This window comes from Pelodiscus sinensis, chromosome 24 (assembly GCF_052426305.1).
Source record: "Pelodiscus sinensis isolate ZL-2025 chromosome 24, ASM5242630v1, whole genome shotgun sequence".
In the NCBI taxonomy this organism is placed as follows: domain Eukaryota; kingdom Metazoa; phylum Chordata; order Testudines; family Trionychidae; genus Pelodiscus; species Pelodiscus sinensis.
Genome location: NC_143075.1, coordinates 22,903,310 through 22,931,193, shown reverse-complemented (window position 1 = coordinate 22,931,193; position 27,884 = coordinate 22,903,310). Strand labels below are relative to the sequence as shown.

Below are 27,884 nucleotides of genomic sequence, written 5' to 3'. Positions count from 1 at the left end.
CAAGGATCCCATTGGAGGGGTGATAAGTCGAACAGATGGATCAGTCCGAAGAAGCTTTTCCAAAATCTACTCTTCAGTGGATGTGTAATTAAAGAATGCCCGTGCATGAAGAGGGAGGGGATGGTGGAAAGCACAAATAGTCACTATGTTCAGTCTGATGGAATTGAAAGCGAGTCCTGACACTTTCAGGGATAGAAGATAATTCAACAGAAGGGAACAGGAACTGAAGCTGAATAGAAACGCCGTGTGGACTCTCTCCTGCTATTCAAAAGGATGTCTGGTCCTCCTGAGAACCGTCCCATCTAGTGAAGATGCAACCCTAAAAGCAAGCTCGGCGGTAGAGAGCCTGTGGATAGGGATGCCTAATCTTGACACTTTGTTGAGTGTGCAGCTCCAGGAATGTTGGCAATGGAAATGGGGGACACAATGACATGCGGAAAAAAGGGGGAAACCAGAAATGGCCAGGGCAAACTGGGGCAATTAGAATAACTGTGGTCCTCTCCCATGTGACCTTGTGGGGGACACACAGCAGAAGCAGGAGGGATAAAGGTGTAATTGGTCTGGTTTCCAAAGCAAGTGATAAGAGCATAACCTTGGGAATGGGTGCCAAGCTCACTCTGGAGCAGTACCTAATGCATTTGTGGTTGACGTGGAAGGCAAAGAGAATGGTAGTTGGACACCCCCATTGGGAGAAAACGTCACGGTCTATGGTGACATATCACACTTCTGGCTGACCATCAATTTCCCGCTCAGAAAGTCTGCAATCATGTTCTGAGTAGAGATGTAAAATCCTATTTAATTGGTTAAATGGTTAAACGCAGCACTAACACTACATTTAACTGATTAAGGGGGGGTTGGGCGGGGAGGTCGCTCCAATGGAGCTGGAGCAGTCCTCCTGTCTGCTAGGGCAGAGCTAGAGTGGCTGCTCCCAGTCCCATCAGTAGCCCCACACTGGGAACCAGCACCGCGGGGAGGGGGCTACTCCCAGGTACTGGTTAATCATTTAACCGGTTACCCATTAATATCCCTAGTACTGAGTCCCCCAGAGATAGGCAGCTGACGACAGGCTCTTGTGGGCAATGCACCGCCAATCCCATAAACAAACTGCTTCCGCACAAAGCACATGCCCCTTTGTTGATGTAATAAATGATGGTGTTGTCTATCGTGATAAGAACATAAGGGAGTGAATGGATGAGCAAAATGCACGGCACATCCTCTGTAGCACCTGAAGTTCCAGAATATTGACCTGCATGCTGGATTCCCAAGCAGCCCAAGTCCCCACGTGGGGTGCCCCATCTGGCGAGTGATGTGTCTGTGCTGATCATGGTACTTGGGAAGGACAGGAGGAATGGTATCCTGGTGCAAACCAGATGTGGGTCTGACCAGAAGTGGAGAGAGGGGAGTGCTTCTGGGAGAACTGTCAACAGGAGATTCATGGTATGTAGCTAGGGAGAAGAGATCCTTTGGAACCACGGCTGCAGGCAGCAAAGATGGAGATGCATGAAGGTGGTAACATATATGCAAGCCACCATGTGGCTAAGGAGAGAAAGGCAAGTGTGGACCACAACAAAAGGCCTTTTGACCATCTTAGCAAACAACTGTTGGAATTAGTCCCTTCCTTGGTAGGTAGGCTTGTGTTGAGATCACATTGGTGTGGGCCCCTATGAATTCTACTGACTGCGGGATCCAAAGTTCATTTTTCAACATTACGCTCACTCCCAGGGAGGAGAGGAGTCTGAACAGAACTGAGGCTTGATCCTTCATTTTGGATTATGCTACAAGCTGCCAGCCACAGAGTTACGGGACTATAAGGACTCCCTGATATTGGAGATAGGCCACCACAACAGAGAAAAATTTGCTGAAGACTCATGGAGCAGAGGTGAATCCAAATGGTAAGATACTGTGGGGATGACCTAATGTGAATCTGAGGCAACTTCTGTGGGTTGGATGGGTGTCTTCATGAAACAGGTATCCTGCCTACTGAGGATCTTAAACCACATGCCTTTTTCCATGAGGGTGTAACAGCTGCTAGGGTGACCATACAAAACTTGGGCTTGCCAATGAATCAACTGAGATGACACAGGTCCAAGATTGATCTCCATCAACCCTGATTGTTGCATACAAGGAAACATCTGAAATAGAACCTTACACCCTGGTAAGTCATTGGAATGAGTTCTACTGCTCCCCGGTGACGAAGAGAGTCCACCTGTAGGGTGAGGATATTGTCACAAGTCATCCCTCAGGTGGGGTTGGGGCGTGAATGAAATAGCACCATGAATTTGATTATAATGACACTTGTCTGTCATTGCACTCCAAGCTGGTAAAGAAGAGTGCTAAGCATGCCCTTAAGGGAGGGGGTTAGGTACAGTGGGAGGCAAAGTGATTGCAGCTCTCTAGGTGCATCCAAATACCACGTTTTAGAAGACCGAGCACGAGGATGAGGCCATTGGATCTGTTGTTTGCAAGGAGGCTTTAGAGGGGTGTTGACAGAAGAGTTGATGAGTTCTAAATCATTGTGTTTGCAGTAGAATTTGCACTTGGGTGCTGGTGTCTAAACACCCAACAACTGTAGAATGGCTCTGGAATCCCTGCGGGAGTGGAAGGAATCATTGGGCATCTGATTGAAAAAATGAGATCATCAGAAAGGAGGTTCTCTATAGTATTCGGTATTTCCTATGGGAAACCAGATGAATGTAGCTATAATTCCACCCTCATGACAATTCCCATAGCCATTATGTGCGAAGTGGTGTCCACCAAATCCTGGAGTGTGGTTCTTGTAACTAGTTTGTCCTCCTACACAGCCTGAGAGCCGACATGATAATGCAGTTTGTCTACAAAAGCTGCCAACTTGCTCTAAGTTGTATGTAGCAAATAGGGCCCGGTAACTGGAAATCCGGAACTGATGGCGCTGAGAAGACTTTGTGGCCCAGAAGGTTCAGCTACTCACTGTCTGCTGGAGTGGACTGTGGGTGCAGTTGCTTGGCTGCTTGTATCACAAGGAAACTATGGAGGGAGGGTGAGAGAATTTTGCACCCATTCTCCAATACATAGTACCTCTTCTCTCCCCTTGGAGGGAGATGCACAAGTGGCTAGTGTGTGCCAGACAGTCTATGTTAACAAAGGAATGGCATCACTGAATGACAGGGTCACTCTAGTCAGTACTGAGGCACGCAAATGGTTAAAAATGTCAAGAACCTTTGTTCTGTGCCTGCTTCAACAGAATGTGGAGAACGCCCTCAGCCAGCCTTCGCAAAAGGTTCTGGGACTGGTGGTAGTCATCTGGAGGTAAAAAGGGAATTGAAAACATAGGGGCCTCTGGAGATGCTGAAAGGTACTGCGCCTGTTCTGGCAGTAACAGAATATCTACTCGAGGATGCCCAAAGAGGAGACGGAACAATCCCGTTGCTGAATGGGAAGGTACCTAAGGAGAACCATAAACTAAATATGAGTCAACAGTGTGACACTGCTGCAAAAAAAAAAAAAAAACAACAACCATAATTCTGGGAGACACTAACAGGAGTGTTGTGTGCAAGACATGAGAAGTCATTCTTCCGTTCCACTCTGTGCTAATTAGGCCTCAACTGGAGTACTGCGTCCAGTTCTGTGCACCACAAATTTGAGGAAAGATGTGGGCAAATTGGAGAAGGTCCAGAAAAGAGCAACAAAAAGCAACTGTCTTGGGCCTGCTAGGTAATGGCATATTAGAATATGAAGGAACGGATGAAAGACTTGGTAGCTGCTCTGCAGATATACTGGATCAGCACCCATGTTAAGGCCACTGAAGAGGCCTGCACTCTGGTAGAATGGGCAATGAAAATGGCCAGAGGTGATACCTATGCTTGCTCATAACAGAATCTGAAGCAGGCATAAGGAAATTGGTTGAGAGAAGACAGGTTGTCCTTCCATCCTGGCCACCACTGCAACAAAGGCCTGTGTGGATTTGTGGAAGGGCATTGTTTTTTCAGCACTGAAGGCTGGGGATTGTTAAACATCCAGGGTATGAAGCGTACATTCCCCATTGTATGTGTGGGGTTTTGGGAATACATCCTTGGTGTGATGGAATTGTGACACCACTTTTAGCAAGAAGGTGGCGGGGGGAAGAAAGGTGTGCACCTGGACCTTGTCTTTGAAGAAAACCATGTAGGGGGGTTTTGACATCTGCACTCCAATCTTGGAGACTGCGGGCCAAGGTGATCACCACCAGAAAAGAGACCTTCCAAGAGAGAGGTAGCAGTGAACACAAGGCTAATGGCTTGAAGTGGGGACTTGAGAGTCTTGATAGTACCAGATTCGGGTTCTAAGGTGGGACCAGGTATTGAATCTGGGGAGAAAGACACTCCAGACCTTTTAGGAACCTGACTGTCATGTCATGGGAGAAGACTGATCTATCTTGAATAGGAGGGTGAACGGCTGAGCTGGCCACCAGGTGGACTCTAACTGATGAGAGGCCAGCCCTTGGTGTTTGAGATGTAAAAGATAGTTGGGTATGGATTGCAGTGAGGTCCCCCCAGGGACAGATTCCATTCCTTGTCCAGAGATCAAAATATTTCCATTTGGCCAGATATGTTGCCCTGCTGGAGGGCTTCCTGCTACCCATCAAAAATTCCTAAACTTGCACCAAAAAGACCCATTCATCCACATTCATCCATAAGAGCTCTAGCAGGGTGCCAAACCAGTGTTGTTGTAGCCACGCTAGGGCTATGACGATCTCCTCTGTCCTGTCCCACTTGATTTTCAAAGGGATCTTGTATACCGGTGGGTCTCACAGGAAGGTGTACAGCAGTGCTCCCGAGCACAGGAGCAAGATGGCATTGGACAGAGAGCCCCTGTCAAGCCCATGGCTGGAGCAGAAATGTGTCAGTTCCTGTTCAGTTGGGCTGTGAATATCTCTGGAAGACTGTGCTGATCGCTTCTGAGCAAAGTAACCACTTGTGGTGACATGAAAAGGATCTGCTGAGGAGATCTGCTAGTGCATTCCCGGCCCTGGAGGGTGAGGCCATGAGATGAATGGCATGCTGTGCACACAAGTCCCACAACTTGAGAGCCGCCTGAACAGAGGCATGGAGTATGGTACTAGTACTGGCAGTACTGGCCTTGATCTCCGTGGTATGAGGTGCACTACCGGATTTCTCAGGCTGCTCTACAAGGGGCGTTCTCTTGCCTGGGTTCGACTAGTGTCCTGGTGACCTCTATGAGGTGTTTCTGGAGGCAGAGAGATTGGTCTTTCTGGTAGGACTTGGGAAGGCGAGGCACATACTGCACCTGCATGAACTGTGTGCTTCTCTCTAGCAGTAAATGCAGTGTTGGTGCGCCTTGCTGTCCAAGAACAAGCATGGGCAGGATGCACAGACCTTGAATCCTGGCATCTAGGGCACTACTCAGTAGCCAGGTGTGCATGCTGGGGTGGGTATAAGTGCTGGTGGGACGGGGTGTGTGTGTGGCAAAAATGGCATCCCAAAGTCCTTTGAAATATTAAGTATGTACAATGCTAATTTTTTTAAGTGTGTCACAGAGACAAGAGGAGAATAGAAGCTCCGACCTGGACCATGCAGCAGTGAGAAGAACTGAGGGCGTGCTCAGTCTGCTTCTTCCATTATCGCCTTGAACAAAACCATGAGGCAGAGCAAGGGCACAGGCGTGGACCAATGGACGCTACTAATTTCAAATTATCCAGCTGAAGATGCATGGTGCATGTGTATAATGCTCGATGGAATACAATAAAGATCATCACTGAAAGAACAAACTGACAATCCTCTTTCAAATTTGTAGTGGATCTGTACACTTTTAAGAATGTCCACTCCTAACTTCTGGCAGAATTAAGTACAAAGGTATACTCCAATGCATACTTGGAATTCTCTTTTAGATTTAGCCATGCTTTTTTCTCTGGCAGACCTTTTACACAGTCTGAACTTTCGCCCAGATGCTGCAATATCTATTACACGTCCAAAACTTTTTACCACAGTTAAGATTTCCTAGGGGTACCTTGCTCCCTCAAGAATGTGCAGAGTGGCCACACGCAAACCTCTGCAAGCCAGGAACTACAAAGAGGTTCATGCTACCCCACAGAGCAACCTGGGGCTGTCAATAGTCAGTAATGCTGGTGGCTTATGTAGGAGCTAATGCAGGACTAGTGCAAGGGCTAGTAGGAAGACAATAGGGACATTTCTTACAGAAGGGAGCAGACACGAGGAAGCATGGTTATGGGCAATTTTTAGGAGACAATGCTAAAAGACATGAATACCCCCCACAGCACATCTCTGCTGCCCTCCACTCTTCAACACTCCACACATTGTCCCTCAATAATCATGCTCTCACCACTGCTCTGAACGGCTCTAAATCTGCAACATTGTCTCTCCCACAGTCATTCCACCCTCTTTGCCTGTCTGCCTGAAAGCATGGAGGGCTCCCGGGCAGGTAATGTGGCTTTGAATTCTGTCTAGACCAGCTGGAGGGCAGAAGGAGCAGGAGAGTGTAGATACAAAGTCCCTACCCCAAATACAGGTGCAGGGCATAGGCTCCATTTGCAGGAAAGGAAGCTTGGAGAGGTGAGAAGAGGCTCAAAAAGATGTTCTCAGATTGTGGGTCCGGGCCATCTGCCAAGCAAGCCCTTTCTCAGCTCCCCATCCTATCTCAGCGCTCTGTGCCTGTGCCATGTACTGCTGTGATGGATGGGAGGGGTACTACCCTTTTCTAGACATCCCAGCCATTCATTTAGCTAAATTGCCTGTAAAGGGTTTAACCCAGAGAATCTCCAGGAAGTGTCTGCAGGGAGCCATGAGAGCCAATGAGAAGGGAGTGTGAGGTATGAACTGAAACAGGTTCTGCCTGCTTCAATCTTTTGTGAGAGCAGAGCAAGAGCCGGGAGAGAGGAGTTAACCAGGAGCAAGGCATGGATTTTCCAGCAATATCCATACCAAAGACAAGGACTGAACCTTGGAACAAGAGATATGTAAATGAACAGGGAGTGTTTAGATAGGTTATTTTCTGTAATTTTTGGTTTGGTTGAACTCTTCTGTGCTGATTTATGTACCCGCTATACACTTTAACTTTCTCAAAGTGTTTTTTTTTTTAAGTTTTGCATGGGGGTGGTGGCAGCACATCATCCAATGTCAGAGAATCTGACTACCCTTCCTCCAAGTATGTCATCGGAAAGTAATGTGCCTAACTTTCCTTTTTTAAGGTTCTGATCTGTCAGTTTCTTTTGATCTCTCTTTGAGGACGATCCCTCACTGACTACTTCTTCAGATACCCAATTCTTTGTTCAGGTCCTAGTCATCAAAGTGGGTCTTCAAAAACACAGCATTTGAACAAACTCTTACACTAATAAGTTATTGTCTAGAAGTGTGTTGGCTCCTTGAGAGCTGTGCCATAGCACAGCCCCAAGGAGGTAAGTTGGCAAAGGTGTAGAGTCTCCATCTTATATCCTCCTAACCCCTCACATTCTTACTGCTCAAATATCCCCCACATTTCCCCTTCCTGCTTTGGAGCTTCATATCCATCAGTTCTGCATTTTAAAAAACTGTAAGAATCAGAAAACCTACGAGCAGTTCATTTTAAGAGACCTATGTATTTTTACTCAGGGTACATCTACACTGCAATGTAAGCCCCAGATTTGAATTCAGGCTCAAGCCTAATCCTCTTTTTGTCCACGCAAAAACTGTACTAACCCAGAGTCTCAGAGGTAGAAGGTCCAAGCCTGAGTCAAACCAGGACCGAGGCTGCAAGCGTAGACACAACCCCAGTGGATCATCCCCAGTGGAGAGTCCATCAAAATTACACCACAATCACTTACAGAATTTTCTTTGTTCTCTAGATGCCACAGTACACCATTAACAAAATGCCACTTTTTGGGAGAGTGCTAGGAAATTTGAAATATGGGTTATTGTACTGGGACCCACACAATCCCATGGAGATGCTGGAGCCCCACATTGAGATGCAGGATTCAACCGTACCTAACCTGGCTTCACATAAGAGTGCAGAGCCCTGAAGTTGTAAGTTAACAATCGCATGGTCCGCTAACTTGAGCTCTACTGACCCTGGGCTTACATTGCAGTGCAGACATATCCCCAGTGATTCTGACTCCTCAACTTGCTGTCCTTTGAGCACACTCAGTACAGGGCTAAAGCCGAAATAAGCTAAGCAACTTCAGCTACGTCAACTGAGTAGCTGAAGTCGAAATAGCTTAATTTGCTTTTGGCGCTGTCTGCACAGCAGGAAGTCCCTAACACTCTTCCTTAGACTTCCCTTACTCCTTCTGAAATGAGAGGTACAGGAGTCGAAGTCCTGCAGCTGGACATTATTTCAACATTATGTCAAAACAACTCCTTGTAGTGTAGACGTGGACTATGTTATTTTGGAATAACGTCAGTTATTCCAAGATAACGCTGCTGTGTAGATGTACCCTCAGTCTCTCTTCAAGAAGTTGAGGAGCATTATCACATTTTCCTAACTGCTCATTGGACTCTTTCACCTCCCCCCCAACTGAATTCCTGGTAGTTACGTTGATAGCACCTAGAAAGTAAAATCAAAGTCCTCTTGTGTATTTTAGAGCAACTTAAAATATTGGTGGATGTCATTCACCATCGGAGATAAATTCTGAGCAGGTGGTATCAGTTTAGGGAGGCTCTGAGCCATTGCCTAAGCTGCAGGTATGTGACAGAAAAACATGAGAAATACCAGGTGATTTTATAAATCATATTTTGGTGGGGAGGGGCTGTATCTCAGGAACCCTTCTTGTACAATTACCCCAAATTTGAACCCCCCGTCCCCCACAAGACAGCATAGAAACAAAGATGAAACTTACCAATCTCACTTGCTTTTGCTCCACCACTGCTACCCTTCCCCCAGCTGCCCAACTGGGCTTTAGGCACAAGCTGAATCTTCTCATCTATTGTGGACTGCAATACACATCAACACAGATGAACAAGTTCTCACAAATAGGAAAATGTTGCTCCTTATCAGTAAATGGATCTATTCATATAAGTCTTACTACTTCTATTACCATTTATAACACCCCTTAAAAGCACAGAGACACATTTCTAGCCAATTCTTGGAGATCAAAACTCAACCTCTAAAAGGTAGAGAGGGAGTCTAAGCACACCCCAAATAGATACTTTCAGTGTGCAAGCATAAAACATATGTGGGAAAGTTCCTCTCCTCTCCCCAGACTAAGTGTAAAACATCTATGAACTTCGTATCAATAAGATAAAAAAATCTTAACATTAGTTTTGAAGAGAATACAGGATTGATGCACTGAGAGTGTGGGAGCAGACCAGTCTGTTTCATGAATACATGATTTCCACTCACTATGTAATCTGCCAATGCTGGCACTGCTGGGAATTTGTAAGGCGCAAAGATGAGAAAAGAGCACGGAATGGAAAGAAAAGGTTCACAGGATCTGGATGGCAAAGGAACAGGAAATGAGTCTTACAAGAACAGGAAATCAGTTTTGTTTTGATCAACAAACTGACATATTAGCTACGGTTGTGACCCTGCAGATCTCCTTGGAACAGCCTGTTTCTTTTTGACCATGGAGATAGTTGTGGGTGCGCTACCCATAGTAGGAGAGCTTTTCTTGTCTGAGCTGTAAGTTGTAAGCTTGACTATTAGCAGAGTAAGCCTGCCTCACTGCACAGGGCTTTGGAAGCCTGACGTATGATGAAAAACAAAGTACTTGATCTGCAGAAAACATTTTATTCTGGTATGGTCCCACTTTATAGGCCTTTTACTAGCCAAGCTCTAAAGGAAAATGCAGTAGGGTGGCACCGATTTGGGCAAAATAAAGAAATCATCCTACTAATGTGAAGGACCAAGTTCCCTTTCTTTGGCTAGAAATCCAAAAGCTGTTCCCAAGACCGTTTGAGCACAGTGCTCCAGGGCAGGACAATACACTTAATCTGCCACTGAGATTACAAGTAACAAGACATCCCACTTTGGTGGTAAGAATACCACAAAGCAGAGGCTCCCATGGTGGTTGGGGCAAATTTTGCTGTATTACTGTCTATAGGAAGGTGAAAGGCTGGTATGGGCCTCCTGATTGTACCCAGAAATCTACAAATCCAAAGGGAGTGTTTATTGCTTATTTCAAACCACACATCCTCAAGGCTCTTGGTGCTGACACCAAACCTCCTGCTCTTCAGGCACCTTTTAGGGAGAGCAAAGGGGGGCGGAGCTTCCTCCGATTTGTATGGGAACATTGCTGGCTGTTCCCCTTTGTCATGGAGCGAGGGGAAAATGCCCAGTTTGTTGCATTCCTCACTCTGGCTGGGGAGTGCAGGAGCAGCAAACAGGGGTCTCCAACCTTTTTAAGAATGAGATCACTTTTTCAATATAAGTGCAATCCGAGATCTACCTCAAACCCAAATACCCTGCCCCGCCTCCTTTGTGCCCCTTTTCGGAGGCCCCTCCCCTGCTCACTCCGTCTTCCCTCCCTCCTCTTCACCAGGCTGGGGCAGCGGGTTGGGGGGCAGGCTCTGGTCTTTCATTAAGGAATCTGGAGTGTGAGAGGGGCTCTGAGCTGAGCTTGGGGCAGGCAGTTGGGGTACTAGAGGGTGCTTTAGGGGCAGGCCCTGGGATGGTGTTTGGATGCAGGGGTTCTCGGGGCTGGGCCAGGGGCTTGAGGTGTAGGAGGGGTTCATGACTGGGGTAGGGTTTCAGGCTGTGGGCTGTGACTGGGCACTGCTTACCTCAGGTGGCTCCTGGGTGCTGGTGCAGTGAGGTTAAGGCATCCCTGCCCTGGCCCTGCACCGCTCCCAAAGGCAGCCAACTCCATCCCAAGCCCTGTTGTGCCCCCTCTCTGCTCTGTGGAGATAGGATACAGAGTGGGAGAGGGGGCACCTCGACATCAGCACCCTCCTCTCTCTCTCCTGCCCTGCACAGCAAGCAGGAGGCTCCCAGGAGTGTGGGGAGGCAGCTTCAAGGCAAAGGGCAGGAGCTGTGCAGCCATAGGGGGAGGGGTAGCTGAAGTGCCGGCACTTCATAGACTCATAGACTTTAAGGTCAGAAGGGACCATTATGATCATCTAGTCTGACCCCCTGCACAGTGCAGGCCACAGAATCTCACCCACCCCTCCTAGAATAATCCTCTCACCTATCTCTCAGATATTGAAGCCTTCAAATAGTTTGAAGGCCCCAAGATGCAGAGAATCCTCCAGCTGTGATATGTACCCCATGCTACAGAGGAAGGCGAAAAACCTCCAGGGCCTCTGCCAACCTGGAGGAAAATTCCTTCCCGACCCCAAATATGGCAATCAGCTAAACCCTGAGCATGTGGGCAAGACTCACCAGCCAGACACCCAGAAAGTTCTCGATAGTAACTCCTATCATCCCTCCATGGCTCTTGGCCAAACCTGTTGAGATTACCTGTCAGAGGCTATCAGTAGATCCGGATCGACTGGTTGGCGACCACTGAAGTAGAGGGAAAGCAACGCTCCTCTCCGCAAAGAGTTCAGTTTCAGAGAGTGAGGAGTGGCAGCAGCGGGAGCGGTGGCCAGTTTCCCTGGACATGGAAACCAGCTACCAGGGCTCAGATCTCTCCTACTCTGCCTGCACAAGGACTCTTGATGCTTCAATCTTCCCTGCCCAGGCAGCTCTTTAAAGCACTGCCAACTGAGAGAGGATGAAGCGGAAAACCTGTCACCCTCTGAGAAAGAAGGTGTCTTTCTACTTCCCTCTGACCCTTTTTCTGTGTAGGGTGTGGGAGGGGAATACAAACAGCTGAATGAGAATCACAAAAAAATAGAAGAATCATCCCAAGGCAATTTCCTGAGTCTCTATGGAAGATCCGAGAGTGGACAGGATAGTAGTCAGAAAAAAAGCATCTGGACTAGACACAGAAAGATACAAAATCCAATTTTTAGAAAGCTGTAGTACAGAAGGAGCCTGCTATTCAGCCTGAGACAAAACTGAGGACTCTATGTACTGAGTATGGTGGAGCACCAAACCATCCCCTCTATAGACCCAAACAAAGAAAAAATTCCCAAACTATTATCCAAGTACCTTTGTCAATATTAAGTGACTATCCTTTGATACTTACCTTGGTGATTTTAAGGAATTTGGTGGGGTCAAGCACACGACTGTTCTTTGCCCCCTGAACAGTGTTCCATCCACCTTCATCTATCCTCTGGACACCTACAAAAAATAAAGTCAATTAAAACCAGCTGAAAATTGTTGCTGATGATCCAAACACACCCAATGCTTAGAGACCTTAACTCTAAAATGTGATCTGAGAACGTCAAAGATGATGCAGCCCTACTGTGAACACAGCACAACTCTGCAGTGCAAATGTTAGGCATGCATTCTGGAGATGTACTCTAGATTAAATATTAGAGAGGCACAGAATATGCATAGACAACTCTATCACGCATTGCCTGGGTCCTCAACTAAATTAAGTTTTTGGTTTTGGAAAATAAAATGAAAATGTCTATGCTCCATTTAAACCATGGCTCTGGGGTGGGCCTGGAGATGAGGAGTGCAGTATGTGGTGAAGGCTAGAGCTTTAACAGGGTTCAAAAAAAGAGCTACATAGATTCACGGAGGTTAGGTCCATCAATGGCTATTAGCCAGGATGGGTAGGAAAGGTGTCTCTAGCCTCTGTTTCTCTGGAGATGGGTGACAGGGGAGGGATCGTGTGAGGATTACCTGTTGTGAGCCCTCCCTCTGGGGCATCTGGTATTGGCCACCGCTGACAGACAGGACACTGGGCTAGATGGACTTTTGGTCTGCCCAGTATGGCCGTTCTTATGTTCTTATGTTTTAGGAGACACCAGCCTCTCTGATTAGGTGGGTATTGCTTGATACTGCAGGACTCGGGAGAAAGTATCCTCACATTTTCCTTATCTGCCAATCTCACTCATATCCGTGACAACAATTCAACAGATTGGTGCCTTTTTGATATGATGAGATAGGTGTCCACAGTGAAATGGGAGCTACTTTGTGTGGTTCGTTACCTGGTCTTCTCTTCTCTTTAGTCATGAGTTGCTGGACCTTTCTCTGCTCTTCTTGCTCTTCAATTTTTGCTTCTTTGTGAATCTGCTCAATGGTTTTGGGGCCTTGATCTGCTCTCCGGGATATCCAGTTGCACTATAAAAGAACACAAGAACCTAAGATGAGTTCTATGGCAGTGGTTCCCAATCTGTGGTCCGTGGACCTCTGGTGATCCACAAGGGTACTACGGGGGGAGGGAAAGGAGGAGGGTCTATGGAAAATTTAAAATTAAGAATTGGGCCCACCGATCTACAAAGTAGAGCCCAAACATCTACAATGTAATTAAGCAGCTCCATGAGCCCAAATCAGCTGGCACAAGCCAGTGATGGGTTTCCACTGTGGTACGGACACATCCTTAACGTTATGACTACATCAGCAGCAGCTAGAGTGCAAGCACAACATGTATAGCCACATGCTGCAGTGCAAGACTCCAGAAGCTCGCCCCGTCAGAGCCTTTCACTGCAATGGGGGACGATCAGTGGAGAGCTGCCACAGTCTCTCTCTGCTGCCAGAATCCTTCTCCTCCACCACCCGGTCAGCGCCAGTAGTCCTCATAGTCATGAGGAGTAAGGGAAGTTGATAAGAGCATTTGCCGCTGCCAACTTCCCACTGTGAAGACGGTGACAAACTTATCTTAAGGTATGTTGACTCCAGCCATGTCATTTATGTAGCTGGAGTTGTGTGCCTTAAGCTGACCTTCCAGGTCTAGTATACACATGACCTGACAGATCTGAAATAGAACAGGTTCTGCCTGTTTCAGACATTGTTTGAGTTCAGAGCAAGAGCTCGGGGAAAGATGAAGTAAGCCTTGGGAATCAAGCACGGAATTTTCAGCTAGAAGGACTGAACCTTGAAACAATGGATATGTAAGTGAACAGAGAATGTTTAGTTAGATGCGATCAGGATATTTTCTGGTTTCGTTAAACTCCACTGTGCTGAATCGCTCCTCCTGCTGTATACTGTACCTGAAACTGAATCCCAGGGAAGCAATTCTCTGTGCTTTTAATCCACCGTTTTGGTTGCTCTGGAACACCTGGTAAGCAAGTAGGCTTTACCAAATATATCTTGCTTGTTTTGTAAATAAAATCACCTTTTTAAGACTAGGGTCTGATTCTTGTGTCCATGTGCCTGAGATGGGAAGTGAGCTATTAAGAGGTTAGAGTTTGATTTCAGGCTCTCCCTTGAGGGAGGATCATAGAATCATAGAACCATAGAATCACAGAACTGGAAGAGACCTCAGAAGGTCATCAAGTCCAGCCCCCTGCTCTAGGCAGGACCAATTCCAACTAAATCAACCCGGCCAGGGCTTTGTCAAGCCGAGACTCAAACACCTCTAGGGACGGAGACTCCACTACTTCCCTAGGTAACAAATTCCAGCGCTTCACCACCCTCCTAGTGAAATAATTTTTCCTAATATCCAACCTGGACCTCTCTCACCACAACTTGAGACCATTGCTCCTTGTTCTGCCATCTGTCACTACTGAGAACAGCCTCTCTCCATCCTCTTTGGAACCTCCCTTCAGGAAGCTGAAGGCTGCTATCAAATCCCCTCTCACTCTTCGCTTCTACAGACTAAACAGACCCAACTCCCTCAGCCTCTCCTCATAAGTCATATGCTCCAGCCCCCTCATCATTTTGGTTGCCCTCCGCTGGATCCTCTCCAATGCAACCACATCCTTTTTGTAGTGGGGGGCCTCTCCAAAGCCAAATAAAGGGGAATAATGACATCTCTGGATCTGCTGGCAATGCTCCTCTTAATGCAACCTAATATGCCATTAGCCTTCTTGGCTACAAGGGCACACTATTGACTCATATCCAGCTTCTCATCCACTGTAACCCCCAGGTCCTTTTCTGCAGAACTACTACTTAACTGGTTGGTCCACAGCTTGTAACTATGCTTGGGATTCTACACTTGTCCTTGTTGAACCTCATCAGATTTCTTGTGGCCCAATCCTCCAATTTGTCTAAGTCACTCTGGATCCTATCTCTGCCCTCAAGCGTATCTACCCTCCCTCTAGCTTAGTGTCATCCACAAACTTGCTGAGGGTTCAATCCATCCCCTCATCCAGGTCATTAATAAAGATATTGAACAAAACTGGTCCTAGAACCAAATCTTGGGGCACTCCACTAGAAACCAACTGCCATCCTGACATCGAGCCGTTGATCACTACGTGCTGTGCCCAACCTTCTAGCCAGCTTTCCATCCATCTTACCATCCATTTATCCAATCCACATTCCCTTAACTTGCTGGCAAGAATATTGTGGGAGACAGTATCAAAAGCCTTGCTAAAGTCAAGGTATATAATATCCACTGACTTTCCCATGTCCACTGAGCCAGTTGCCTCATCACAGAAGCTAATCAGATTGGTCAGGCACGACTTGCCCTTTGTGAATACATGCTGACTATTCCTAATCACTTTCCTCTCATCCAAGTGCCTCAAAATGGATTCCTTAAGGATCCCTTCCATGATTTTTCCAGGAACCGAGGTAAGACTGACCAGACTATAGTTCAGTGGATCGTCCTTCTTCCCTTTTTTGAAGATGGGCACTACATTTGCCTTTTTCCAATCATCCGGGATTTCTCCCAATCTCCACGACTTTTCAAAGATAATAGCCAAAGGCTCTTCAATGACATTTGCCAACTCCTTCAGTACTCTTGGATGCATTAAGTCCGGACCCATGGATTTGTGTACGTTTAGCTTTTCTAAATAGTTCCTAACCTGTTCTTTACACACCACGGGCTGTCCATCTTCATTCCATCTTGCGTCACTTAGCGCAGAAGTCCAGGAGCCCACCTTGTCCATGAATACAGAGGCAAAGAAAGCATTGAGTACTTCAGCTTTCCCCACATCATCTGTCACTAGGTTATCTCCTTGATCCAGTAGGGGCCGCACACCCTCTCTGATCACCTTCTTCTTGTTAACATGCCTGTAGAAACCTTTCTTGTTATCCTTCACATCCTTAGCCAGTCGCAATTCTATTTGCTCTTTCGCCTTCCTGATAACCCCCCGGCATTCTCGAGCTAGACGTTTAAACCCCTCCCTGGTCATTTGTCCAAGTTTCCACTTTTTGTAAGCTTCCTTTTTGTGCTTAAGTTCACCAAGGATTTCCCCTGTAAGCCAATCCAGTCTCCTACCATGTTTACCTCTCTTGCTACGCATCGGGATGGTTTCTTTCTATGCCTTCAATAAGGCTTCTTTAAAATACTGCCAGCTGTGTAGGACTCCTTTCCCCTTCATGTTAGCATCCCAGGGGATTCTGCCCATCAGATCTCTGAGGGAGTAAAAATCTGCTTTTTTGAAGTGCAAGGTGTGTATTTTACTACTCTCTTTTCTTCCTTTGGTCAGGATCCTGAAATCTACCATCTCGTGATCACTGCTTCTCAGGCTGTCACCCACCTCCACTTCCCCTATTAGTTCCTCCCTGTTTGTGAGCAGAAGGTCAAGCTGCGCACGGCCCCTGGTCGGATCCTTCAGCACTTGTGTCAAGGAGTTATCCCCAACATTCTCCAAATACTTCCTGGATTGCCTGTGTACTGCTGTATTGGTTTCCCAACAGATGTCAGGGTGATTAAAGTCCCCCACAAGAACCAGGGCCTGAGATCTGGAAGCTTCGCTCAGTTGTTCGAAGAAAGCCTCATCTACCTCATCCACCTGATTCGGTGGCCTGTAGCAAACACCAACCACAACATCACTGCTGTTGTTTGCTCCTTTAAACTTAACCCATAGACTCTCAACAGGTTTTTCTCCCTCTTTATACTGGAGTTCAGAGCAATCATACTGCTCTCTTACATATAGTGCAACTCCTCCTCCTTTTCTCCCCTGCCTGTTCTTCCTGAACAGTCTATATCCTTCCATGACAGCGCTCCAGTCATGCGAGTCATCCCACCAAGTCTCTGTTATCCCAATTATATCATATTTCTTGGACTGGGCCAGGGCATCCAGGTCTTCCTGTTTGTTGCCCAGGCTTCTCGCATTAGTGTACAAACACTTCAGGTAACCAGTTGATTGCCGTATCTTCTCCATTCAAAACAGGGGGCCTCCTTTCTTGCTCCTTCCTCTCTGCATTTCTTCCCAGTATCCGACTTTCCCATTTCCCTCAGGGTTTTGGTCACCGTCCCCCAACGAACCTAGTTTAAAGCCCTCCTCACTAGGTTTGCAAGCCTGCCCGCGAAGATGCTCCTTCCTCTCTTCGTTAGGTGGATCCCATCTCTTCCTAACAATACTTGTGCCCAGAACAGAGTCCCATGGTTGAAGAAACCAAAGCCCTCTCTGCGACACCACCTGCGCAACCATACATTTACGTCCTCAATTCGACGATCCCTGCCCAGTCCTTTCCCTTCAACAGGGAGGATAGAGGAGAACACCACTTGCGCTCCGAATTCTTGGATCCTTCTTCCCAGAGCTACATAATCCGAAGTAACCCGCTCAAGGTCATTCTTGGCCGTATCATTAGTTCCCACGTGGAGAAGCAGGAAGGGGTAGCGATCTAAAGGTTTGATCAGCTTGGTAAGCCTCTCAGTAAGAGAATGCGAGCTCCCGGTAAGCAGCACACCTTTCAAGATTCCAGGTCCGGACGGCAGATGGATGGCTCAGTCCCTCTTAGGAAGGAGTCCCCGACCACCACCACCCGTCGTTTTCTTTTGGGGGTGGTGGCTGTGGAACCCCCATCTCTAGGACTACGCATCCCATGCCTTCCAGTAGATGGTGTTCCCTTCTGGTTTCTTCCTTGTGAGGTCCCTTCCAAAGCTTTCAGCACTGCAGAGCCTTACATCTATAGCATTGGGGGATTCCCGTGTTGGCCTTTTTCCCCTTCTAGAAGTTACATGCTGCCAGTTCTCTTCTTGGTCATGTGCTGCCCTCTCTGGCTCCTCTGCCTGCCATGCTTGAAGGATTAAATGCTGCCTTCTATCGAGGAAGTGTTCATCCTCTCTGATCGAGCGTAGGGTCGACACTTGGGCCTCCAGTCCTCTAATTTTTTCTTCCAAAATGTCAACCAGCTTGCACTTTGTGCAGATGAAATCTGTTCTTTCTTCTGGGAGGAAGACAAACATGGCACACACTGTGCAGGTAACAGCAGCAGACCCATCACCATCCATAGGTGCTGTTCTGGAGAAGGGATTTGAAAAGAAAGGCAAGAGAACCTCACGCCCTTCCCAACTCCCTCTCTAAACTCCCTGTTAGCACTCACCTATTCGCAAGCTCCTTGGTCGCTTGCCCACTACCTTATAAAGCCCTGGAGTGCCTGAAAGTCCCTCCCTCTACCAATGCTCAGCCAATCAGCAGAGGCTTCTAGAATTCAAACTTTAATTAGAAGCCAACAGTTTCCACCTACCAATCACAGCACAAACTCCATCAAGGGGAGGGGGAGGGCAAAGGGGAAGGGGGGGAGAAAGCCTCACTCACAAACACAGGGAAAAAAAAAAACAAAAACAAAAAAAGAACACACACCAACCCTCACTCACAAACACAAGCTCAGCACACAGCAAGAAAGCCCCAAACACAACACACACTTCCCTCAAGAGTCCTGTATCTGCTTCTCCTTCACCTGGAGAACTCCCTCTCTAAACTCCCTGTTAGCAATCACCTTTTCACAAGGATCAAAGAGTTTGGGGTTGGCTTAAAAAAAAGAAATTCCCAAGTGCGTCTTCCAGGCTTTCAAAGGTGTTTGTTTGTTTGTTTGTTTGTTTTTGTTTGAGGGGTTTTTTGCATTTGGGTGGTAGCAGTGTACCACCCAAAGTCAGGGAAGTTGTGACTTTGGGGAGCGTTAATTAACACAAGCCTTTATTGGGAGGGTATGTTTAAGGTCTCTTGCAGGCTCTTGCCTTCTGCACTTGAAGTGCCAGACTGGGGAACAGCCTTGATACACCTCGTGACAGAGCACATCAGCCCTGCACTGTTACTGAGATAGTGAATTCCACTCTTTGGGTGCAGGAGGCCATGCCCCTACAGCCCTGCTAGGCGTACTCCAACTGGGGACCAGACATAAAAGGCAGTAACTAAGCTCATTCGGAGGAGACATCTGAAGAAGAAGGACCTTTGGCGGAGGCTCCTGCAGAAGAACCGTTGATACCTCAGCTGGGAAGCCCTGTCTGCCCACAAAGCCCATAGATCAGCAAGAACCAGAGAGTCTGCTTCACGGAGGGGCCCAGTGACACCAACAACTTATGTACAGCAGCCTCAAGTGGAAGTGACCCAGAAAGGGAGAGAGAGTCAGTATGTTCTGGTCAGATTCCCCACTGAACCTATGGTGGGCCACATCTCCACAGTTAGGGTCCTAGGCTGAGGTCCAGGGGAAAATGCTACTGTGACTGACTATGACCATCCGGACATGCTGCTCTGCAAGAAAGGGCCGCTGTGATTGACTCTGGCCATCAGGTCACGCTGCTCTGAAGGCAAGGGCCGCTGTGATTGACTCTGGCCATTGGGCTGTGCTGCCCTAAAGACAGACAGCATACACTGAAGTAGACCATTAGGCCCTAGTGACCCAGACGTGAGAGCAGGACCACAGGGAGCAAAAATATCCACTTGGTCCCCTTGCCACTCCAGGTGGGGAACGGGGCATATCACTGGATAGACAATGAAAACAACTGATTGAAAACAGCATTAATAGGCTGTATTTTTCCAGAAGACTGTGCTTTGCCAGTTAATCCAAGCCTCAATACTAATATGAGACAGGTTATCAACAGGGCTGGAATAACTTGCTTTGAGAATTGCTACCCCAAGCTATAAGATTCTAATATGAGCCAAATGGAAACTCTTTGGAAAAAAGGGAAACCTTTATGCACAAGAAAAAATTAGGTGATTGACGCTAGACCCCTATACTGCATAGGTTCATCTACTTCAAAACACAAAAGAACCAACAATGGACCAAGGGATACAAATACACCATGATTGTTTCTTGATTTAGCAAGAATATTCAGTGCAGATCACCTGAATTAAACACTGTAACAGGGTTAAAACCCAGGTTATGAATTAAACTTCATCCGGCTAGATTTTAGCTGGATTCTAAACAGGCATCTCTGAGTTTCGCTAGGACTCATCTTCAATAAGTTTCAGATGGGTTTGGACCAAGTTACTGATGTTGCCAGCTCTAAAGGTAATTTGTGGTTAGTAGGTGCATCCTTGTTATAAGGCCCTTCCTTATTATAAGTCTTCAGGTATAACATACCTGGTCCCTGGATCCCAAGTACTGTAAGTACTCTATTGTTAAAAAATAACCATTTTGATCCAGTGTCACACATTGAGCCAAAAGGCAGAAAGAAATGAGCAGGCATCTGTCTCACCTCTCACTTCCAGGGGCTGAAGCTGAAGCTGGAGCCCCAACCCCACTGCCATGCAGGACTGGCATCCCAGAGCATCAGCCGTAGCTGACAGGCCAGTAACACAGACCCAGCCAAGTGTGGCTGGCAGACCAGAGAGCCAGATCCAGCTGTGCAGGTCTGATAGCCCAAAGCCCCAGCCGCTTAGGACAGACAGCCCACGTCCCAGACTCCGCTGGCCATTTACTTTAATTGCCCTTTTGCTATAACGAACCCCTGGCTGTAACGAACAAAAGGCTTGCATCCTGACAGGCTTGTTATTGTGAGGGCATTTTGTAACCAACTAGTGACCATGGGTATGTCTACACTACAGCACTATTTTGAATTAACTTAATTCGAAATAGTTAATTCGAATTAAGCTAATTCGAAATAACACATCTATACACAAAAACTATTTCGAAATAGCATGTCCACACTGAGTGGACCCTGAACCGAAGTTAAGGCTGGCCAGAACCAGTGCCGGTAGGCCATCAGGTCAGAACTTAGTGTGTGGGGCTGCTGCCTGAGGCTAGCTGAGCTCTGTGCTTAAAGGGACCCTACCCCCACCCCGGACAGACAGTTCTCAGGGTTCCCTGCTTGCGTGTCTACCTCGATGAGGGACAGCAAAGCAGTCCTGTCTTGGAGTGCCCTAACTCAGGACACCACAGCACTCGGCCACATGGAGCCAGAGCTGCCCCTTGGCACGCCAGTGTGCCTCGTGGGGTCGTTGCCATCAGCCCGGCTGCACTTGCTGTTGGCTGCCATCCGGGGGTCTGTCGGGGGGTTGTCAGGATCCAGGAGGCCCTGAGGGAGAGCGTCCACCCCTCGGAGCCTCCCCGGTCCTCCCCACTGGGGGCTTGTGCCCCATTCCTCCCTCACATCCTTCCACTTACCCCTCCCTAACCCCCCTTCCTGATGTCAAATAAAAGACACGTAGGTTCAAAAATAGAAACTGGGTTTATTGAACAAAACTGGGGGGTAGGGTGGGGGAGGATGGACCTTTGGGGAGACTGGGAAAAGGAGGTGGGAGGGGAGAAGAGAGAAGGGTGGGGGAAACCTGGGAGGAGAGAACTGGAAGGGGGAAGCAAGGGGAAGAAGGGGGAGGGGAAGCTCAGGGTTGGGTGTCTCATCAGACCAGCCTGACTTTCATGCAAACCTGCTCCTGGGTTCGCATGTGGCCTTTGCTGGCCAGGCTGGCAGCTATCCTACCATAGACGGCCGCGTTCCTCCGTCTAGTGCGGAGATCATGGAAGTTGGGGGCATCCCCCCCAAACCTGAATAAGGTCCATGATCTCCACCCTGGACCAGGAAGGCACCCGCCTTCTCTAGCCCCTGGCAGGCTCCTGGGAGCTGGCAGACTGCTCCTGGGGAGCGGTGGAGGGCTGGCTGCCAGTGGCTTGCTGGCTCATGTTTTGGGGCCACTGGGTCAGGGGCCCCGGTGGCCACTGCTGGCTCTGGGCTGGCAGGCTTGGAGCTGGCACAGGCACTGTGGTCAGGGTCTACCCCTTCAATGGCTCCGTGGCTGGGGGAGAAGAGAATAAGTTTTCCTGATTGTGCCCAGAGTGGCCACCAGGGCTCCCTGGGAAGTGCTGGAGGCCCCCTATTTCGATTTAAGTGTCTACACAGCACTTAATTCAAAATAGCTATTTCGAATTTGGTGTTACTCTTCATAGAATGAGGTTTACCAAATTCGAATTAAGGGCTCCAATATTTCAAATTTATTTTGAAATAGTGGTTTGGCTGTGTAGTTAATTCAAAATAACTGCTGTTATTTCGAATTAACTTTGTAGTGTAGACATACCCCATGGGAACTAACAGCATTATCATTCTTGCTAGCAGTACAGGATAAAACATGTATCCTCCTGTAATAAGCTGAGCACACTTTTTTCCTTGATGTGAAGAGGGCTTCTGAACCCCCTTCTGTACTCAGAATGGCTAGTCACCTCAATTTGCTGTGAGAGAGCACTTCAGGGTGCTGGCGGTGTGATTGTGTGCTTGTGTCCTCTGGGCACTGTTCCCTGTTCTAGCACTGTGAGAATTCACTGATACCAACACGCTGAAGCAGAGCTCTAAGTATAGATATGCAACAAGTGATACAAGTTCATATTTAGAAAAAACCCAAAGCCTATTCTGGACACAGCTGTGTTTGCTGTAATGGTGTGACGAGGCGGCACTGCCCCGCACGGCAGCTAACGGAGTTCACCTGGCCCCGGGGGTGGAGCGGACTCCCACCCCCATAGCCCTGCTCGAGAGGGAGGCCTGAGATAAAAGCCAGGGGAAGCAGGCAGGCAGGGTGAGGTTGCCGAAGAGGCAGGAGCACAGGGAAGAGATCCTGGGCTGTCCCAGCCACCCCCAAAGCCAGGCCTGTCTGCACCATTGCCTCAGGAGCTAGGCCTGCAGATACAGTCGCTTAGAAGCTGCAACACTAACCAGCAGCCCCAGGACGTAGCGTCAGTCGGGGACGAGGTAGGAAGCAGCTCAGGGCAGAGGAAGGACCTCTGGGAGGTCGGCGTGTTCCGGCAGACGTCCCCGCTGACCAGTCAACAGATACTTTCACTGTCAATAGGGCCCTGGGCTGGGACCCGGTGGAGTGGGAGGGCCCGGGTCCCCTACCTCCTCAACCCCCCCCCTCCCCCCCGTAATCCAGCTTCCAGGACTGCGAAAAAGGCCTAACTTTAGAGATCAGGCCAGACGGCCGTATTTCCCCTGATTGAGGGGCACTGGACTTTAGAGACTAGGCTGGAGGGCCATATTTGCCCTGAGTGAGGGGTACTGAACTTTGGGGGGCCAGGCCAAAAAGATTGTGTGTTCCCAGAGCCAAGGTGAATCTGCTCCAGGACCGAGGGCCTGCCCCTTCACAAATGAGTTTTGATGTAATCAGTTTGCATGAGCATATCAAACCTTGCTATTGTATTTGTAGTGTAGACAGGACCTAAGTGTCCTAAACATGTGAAGTGATTAATCTCTTAGCCCTTGCCTTTCTGGGATGGGCAAAAAGGGCCAAGATTTTCCTTTTTCACCATTCCTTCTACGGTAATCTGAGAGCTATTCCATACATTAGAAAACTGCAATGACCAGGCTTCTTCAGTGGGTACGTACCAGTCTTAGGTCTATTACATCCTGAAGCATAAACCGAATCCTGGAGGATGTTTTTCTCTCTTTCACAATCTTCTCCATTTGATTAAAATACTGGTCCATACGGGGCTATAAAAAGACACAAATTCCATCATCAACTCCCAGAACAACATTGGAATCCAACTTTATACGGGTAATGAGTTTGTCCCCACAGTAGTCTACTGATCATACTCTGTATGATTGGTTCAGGGATCTAGATCTGCTGTGTAAAAATGTGCATGAGGTTCATGCATGCTTTTATGCACATAGTGGACTTGTGTGTGTGGCTCAAAGCATGCTTCTGTGATGGTTGGGGAATGAGGCTGGGATTTTGCGGACCACTGCCTAATTCACTACAGACTTTCAATATAGTTTTTCTAGAGTAGAATAGTGATAGAAATGTAGCCGTGTTAGTCTGGTGTAGCTGAAACAAAAAACAGGACTATGTAGCACTTTAAAGACTAACAAGATGGTTTATTAGGTGATGAGCTTTTGTGGGCCAGACCCACTTCCTCAGATCAAATAATTTTCTTCCACTATTTGATCTGAGGAAGTGGGTCTGGCCCACGAAAGCTCATCACCTAATAAACCATCTTGTTAGTCTTTAAAGTGCTACACAGTCCTGTTTTCCTAGAGTAGTGATTCAAGAGCCACGCTCTTGATTAGCAGAGCTGTGCACATCCCACAGCATGTGTTCAGGTGCCCCTCTTTCCACTGCTTTGCAGCCATGTTGCTCCTTCCCTCTGCCTTGGAATCTCTGGTCAGCTGCTCCTGGGAGCTTCCCGCTGGCCGTGAAGAGCAGGGGAGGGGTGCTGATGTCAGGGTGACCTCTCCCCTCACCCTTGTACTCTGACACCAGGGCTCACGAGCAGGAGAGCTGCTGAGGTCTAAGCTCTGATCAAGCCTTCCAGCAGATGAGTGCCTTAAAGAAATAGCAGTCTCTCAGACATCCCCAGCAGCCAGCTCTCACAATCTCACACATACTTTCTCTTCTTCCCACATCTGTCCATGGATCCCATCTCTGAAACACAGGGCAGGGGCGAACAGGATTTAGGGGGGAGAGCTGCTGTGGTCTGAGGTCTAAAGGAGCTTTCCCACTGTCAGTGAGAATGCCTTAAAGAAACAGCAACCAGTGTGTCTCGGAGACTTCCCCAGCAACCATCCCATCCCATCCCATCCCATCCCATCCCATCCCATCCCATCTCTCTCTCTCTCACACACACACACCTCCCAACACATACTTTTGTATTACTGCTGTGCTGCAATGCACATATTCTCAGTAATTTATTCTTTCAAAGTCTCAGAGGGGCAGCCGTGTTAGTCTGTAAGGGTATGTCGAACTAGGGTGGTAATGTAGTCAACCAGAGTTGCAAATGAAGCCCGGGATTTGAATTTCCCGGGCTTCATTTGCATATTGCCGGGCGCCGCCATTTTTAAATGTCTGCTAGTTCGGACTCCGTGCCCCGCGGCTACACGCGGCACGAACTAGGTAGTTCGGACTAGGCTTCCTATTCCGAACTACCTGGTTTGTGCCGCGTGTAGCCACGGGGCACGGAGTCCGAACTAGCAGACATTTAAAAATGGCGGCGCCCGGCAATATGCAAATGAAGCCCGGGAAATTCAAATCCCGGGCTTCATTTGCAACTCCGGTTGACTACATTACCACCCTAGTTTGAACTAGGGTGGTAGTGTAGACATACCCTAACTTTAAAAACAACGAGCAGTCATGTGGCACTGTAGAGACTAAAAAATACATTTAGGATCGTGAGCGTTTGTGGGTAAAACGCACTTCCTCAGATGAGCTGAAGAGGAAATTCCAGAATCCAGTGTATATATAACAGCAAAAGCAGTTACCTGTCAGTCGTAGGACCCTGACAACGTTGTTCTCTAACCAGAGACTGGGGGGATGGAGACTGGCATTGAGAGGAGAACACTGTGACATGAGGATGAACGGGACCTAGAGCGCACTGAGTAGTGCAGTGTTGGGTGCGGTACTGTGCCTCCGGGGAGGTGTCCCTGGAGCGTTGGTCTCCATGCACTGAGCGACTAGCACTTTTGTGTCCTGGCTGCTGGGGGGCGTGCACCTCCAATGAACTTCGCCCCTCTGGAAATGCCTGGGCCAAAGCGCCAGATCTCCACTTCTCTTTCGCCAAGTGAGCCAGGCTTCAGCGTGTTCTCTTCTCTGACCTTGCAGGAGAGTGAGAGCGCTGGGCACCAGGTGATCGGAGAGTTCAAGGAGGCTTCCCCCTGTGGCAGGGACTGGACGGTGTTGGTGGCACGCGTATGGAGACAATGTCCTGTGCCACCTGGAACGTCTCCAGTATGGATGGTACTTGGATGTCTGGGGTAGGTGGTGGGGGGCGAGAAGGGCTAGTGCGCTCCGCCTGCTGTGGTACCTTATCCTGTCCACATTCTCTGCTTGGGTCCCCCATTTGTTTGAGCTTCTGTTTACAAGGTCCAGGGGACTTCTCCTTGTCTTCCTGGCTCTCTTAGGCGGGATCACCCAAGACTCATGGTTCCGGCTATGAGGGGCCTTCTGCACCAAAGTACTGGTGTTCAGGGCCAACTTGGAGAGCTGGTCTTGCGGAGCCAAGTCAGACTCCATTAAAAGCAAAGGGAACAGGCCCGTCTTTATAGTCCTAGGCTGGAATGATCTGCAGATCCAGCACTTCACAATGATGTGAGACTCTCGGAGGCAGTCTGCATGGGGGGGTGTCAGCTGACGGTCAGGGCAGGTCTGGCATAAGCCTGCAGCAGTTAGCACATACTGTAAAGCAAGGGGAGCAAGGCATGCCCACCCCCAGACTATGTCCCTAATGGGAGACTAAGTACTTCTAAAACTAACCACACAGGGAGAACTATTAAAAGTTGAAAAGGTTACAGCAAAGTTGGTGCAAGCAGTTTCAAGCACAGTCACTGCTGGCATGGAGGAGCTGGGGGAGGAGGGGCCTGGAGGTGGCCTATATAGCGTGATATATGCACGCCACTCCGGGGGGCGCCGGAGCTGGTCTAGGGGACTTTCCGGCCCCAGTGCATGTGGTAAGCACACAGACCTACTCTGAATAGACATGAGTAAGCACTTGAAGTAAACCTCCTGAAAATTAAGAGCCATGAAACAGTCTTGAGCTTGGAGTGATGAGATGATGGAGGGAAGCAACACCATTTGAATCTGAGCTAGTATATATAGTAGTTCTGTCTCCTCAAGTTTAGGATAGAACAAAGAGCCCTTAGTTGCTTTGAAATAGAAAATACCAGAAGCAAAAAATCCCTTTCCTCTGTATACCTGAGGGAACCTCTTTTATCATGTATGGCTCCAATATAAAGCAATTTTCTATTCATATTAGGCAGTTACAAGAAGGATCCCAAAGAGGAATGGAGAAGGGGCTGGCAGAGAACAGAGAATGGAAATGTATGGAATAGCCATGGGTTATAGCCTTCAGTACTCATCCATCTGATGGCATAACAGACCAGGCCTTCTGGGATGGTGTCAGTCAACTTCCAAGGGCTGTGGACTAGTTTCTATGCAGCTCTTACTATCGCATAAATAGAGCCATGCATTGATACACAATTGGTATCCACATCTGCAAACACAGCCCACAAATATCCTCATACACAATGCAGATGCAAATATAAAATGGATATCTGCAAATCTGCAGGATACAAAGTTTGTATCTATGGCTGCATCTGCAAAAATGAGCCACAGATAGAATAATAGGGCTGGAAGAGACCTCAGGAGGTAATCGAATCCAGCCTCCTGCCCAAAGCAGGGCCAACCCCAGCTCAATCATCCCAGCCAAGGCTTTGTCAAGCTGAGACTTAAAAATGTCTAGGGATGGAGATTCCACCACCTCCCTAGGGAACCCATCCCAGTGCTTCACCCTCCTCCTGGTGAAATAGTTTTTCCTAATATCCAACCTAGACCTCCCACAATGTAACTTGAGCCCATTGCTCCTTGTTCTGCCATCTGTCACTACTGAGAACAGCCTCTCTCCAGCCTCTTTGGAACCTCCTCATCATTTTGGTTGCCTCCGCTGGACCCTCTCCAATGTGTCCACATCCTTTCTGTAGTGGGGGCCCCAGAACTGGACACAATACTCCAGATGTGGCCTCACCAGAGCCAAATAAAGGGGAATAATCACCTCTCTAGATCTGCTGGCAATAGTCCATCTAATGCACTCTAATATGCTGTTAGCCTTCTTGGCTACAAGGGCACACTGTTGACTCATATCCAGCTTCTCATCCACTATCATCCGCAGGTCCTTTTCTGCTGAACTGCTACCTAGCCAGTTGGTCCCCAGCCTGTAACAATGGTTTAGATTCTTCCATCCCAAGTGCAAGATTCTGCACTTGTCCTTGTTGAACTTCATCAGATTTCTTTTGGTCCAGTCCTCTAATCTGTTTAGGTCACTCAGGATCCTGTTTCTGCCCTCCAGCGTATCTACCTCTCCCTCAGCTTAGTGTCATTCGCAAACTTGCTGAGGGTGCA

The 27,884-nt window shown here is 48.1% G+C and overlaps 1 protein-coding gene across 24 annotated transcripts in view; it reads right to left on the bottom strand.

Annotated features, from left to right (window-relative positions):
- EIF4G3 (eukaryotic translation initiation factor 4 gamma 3) overlaps nt 1-27,884 on the bottom strand; it is a 320,226-nt gene that overhangs the window by 48,652 nt on the left and 243,690 nt on the right. For all 24 annotated transcript variants that reach the window (XR_016347803.1, XM_089773141.1, XM_089773132.1 and 21 more), the window contains 4 exons: nt 23,384-23,488; nt 12,948-13,080; nt 12,035-12,129; nt 8,804-8,897 (listed from right to left, as the gene is read on the bottom strand). Coding sequence is in view for 23 of the 24 variants with exons in the window: in XM_089773141.1 (XP_089629267.1) it covers nt 8,804-8,897; nt 12,035-12,129; nt 12,948-13,080; nt 23,384-23,488 (427 nt within the window). In the remaining variant the exon portion in view is untranslated. The remainder of the gene's footprint in view (nt 1-8,803; nt 8,898-12,034; nt 12,130-12,947; nt 13,081-23,383; nt 23,489-27,884) is intronic.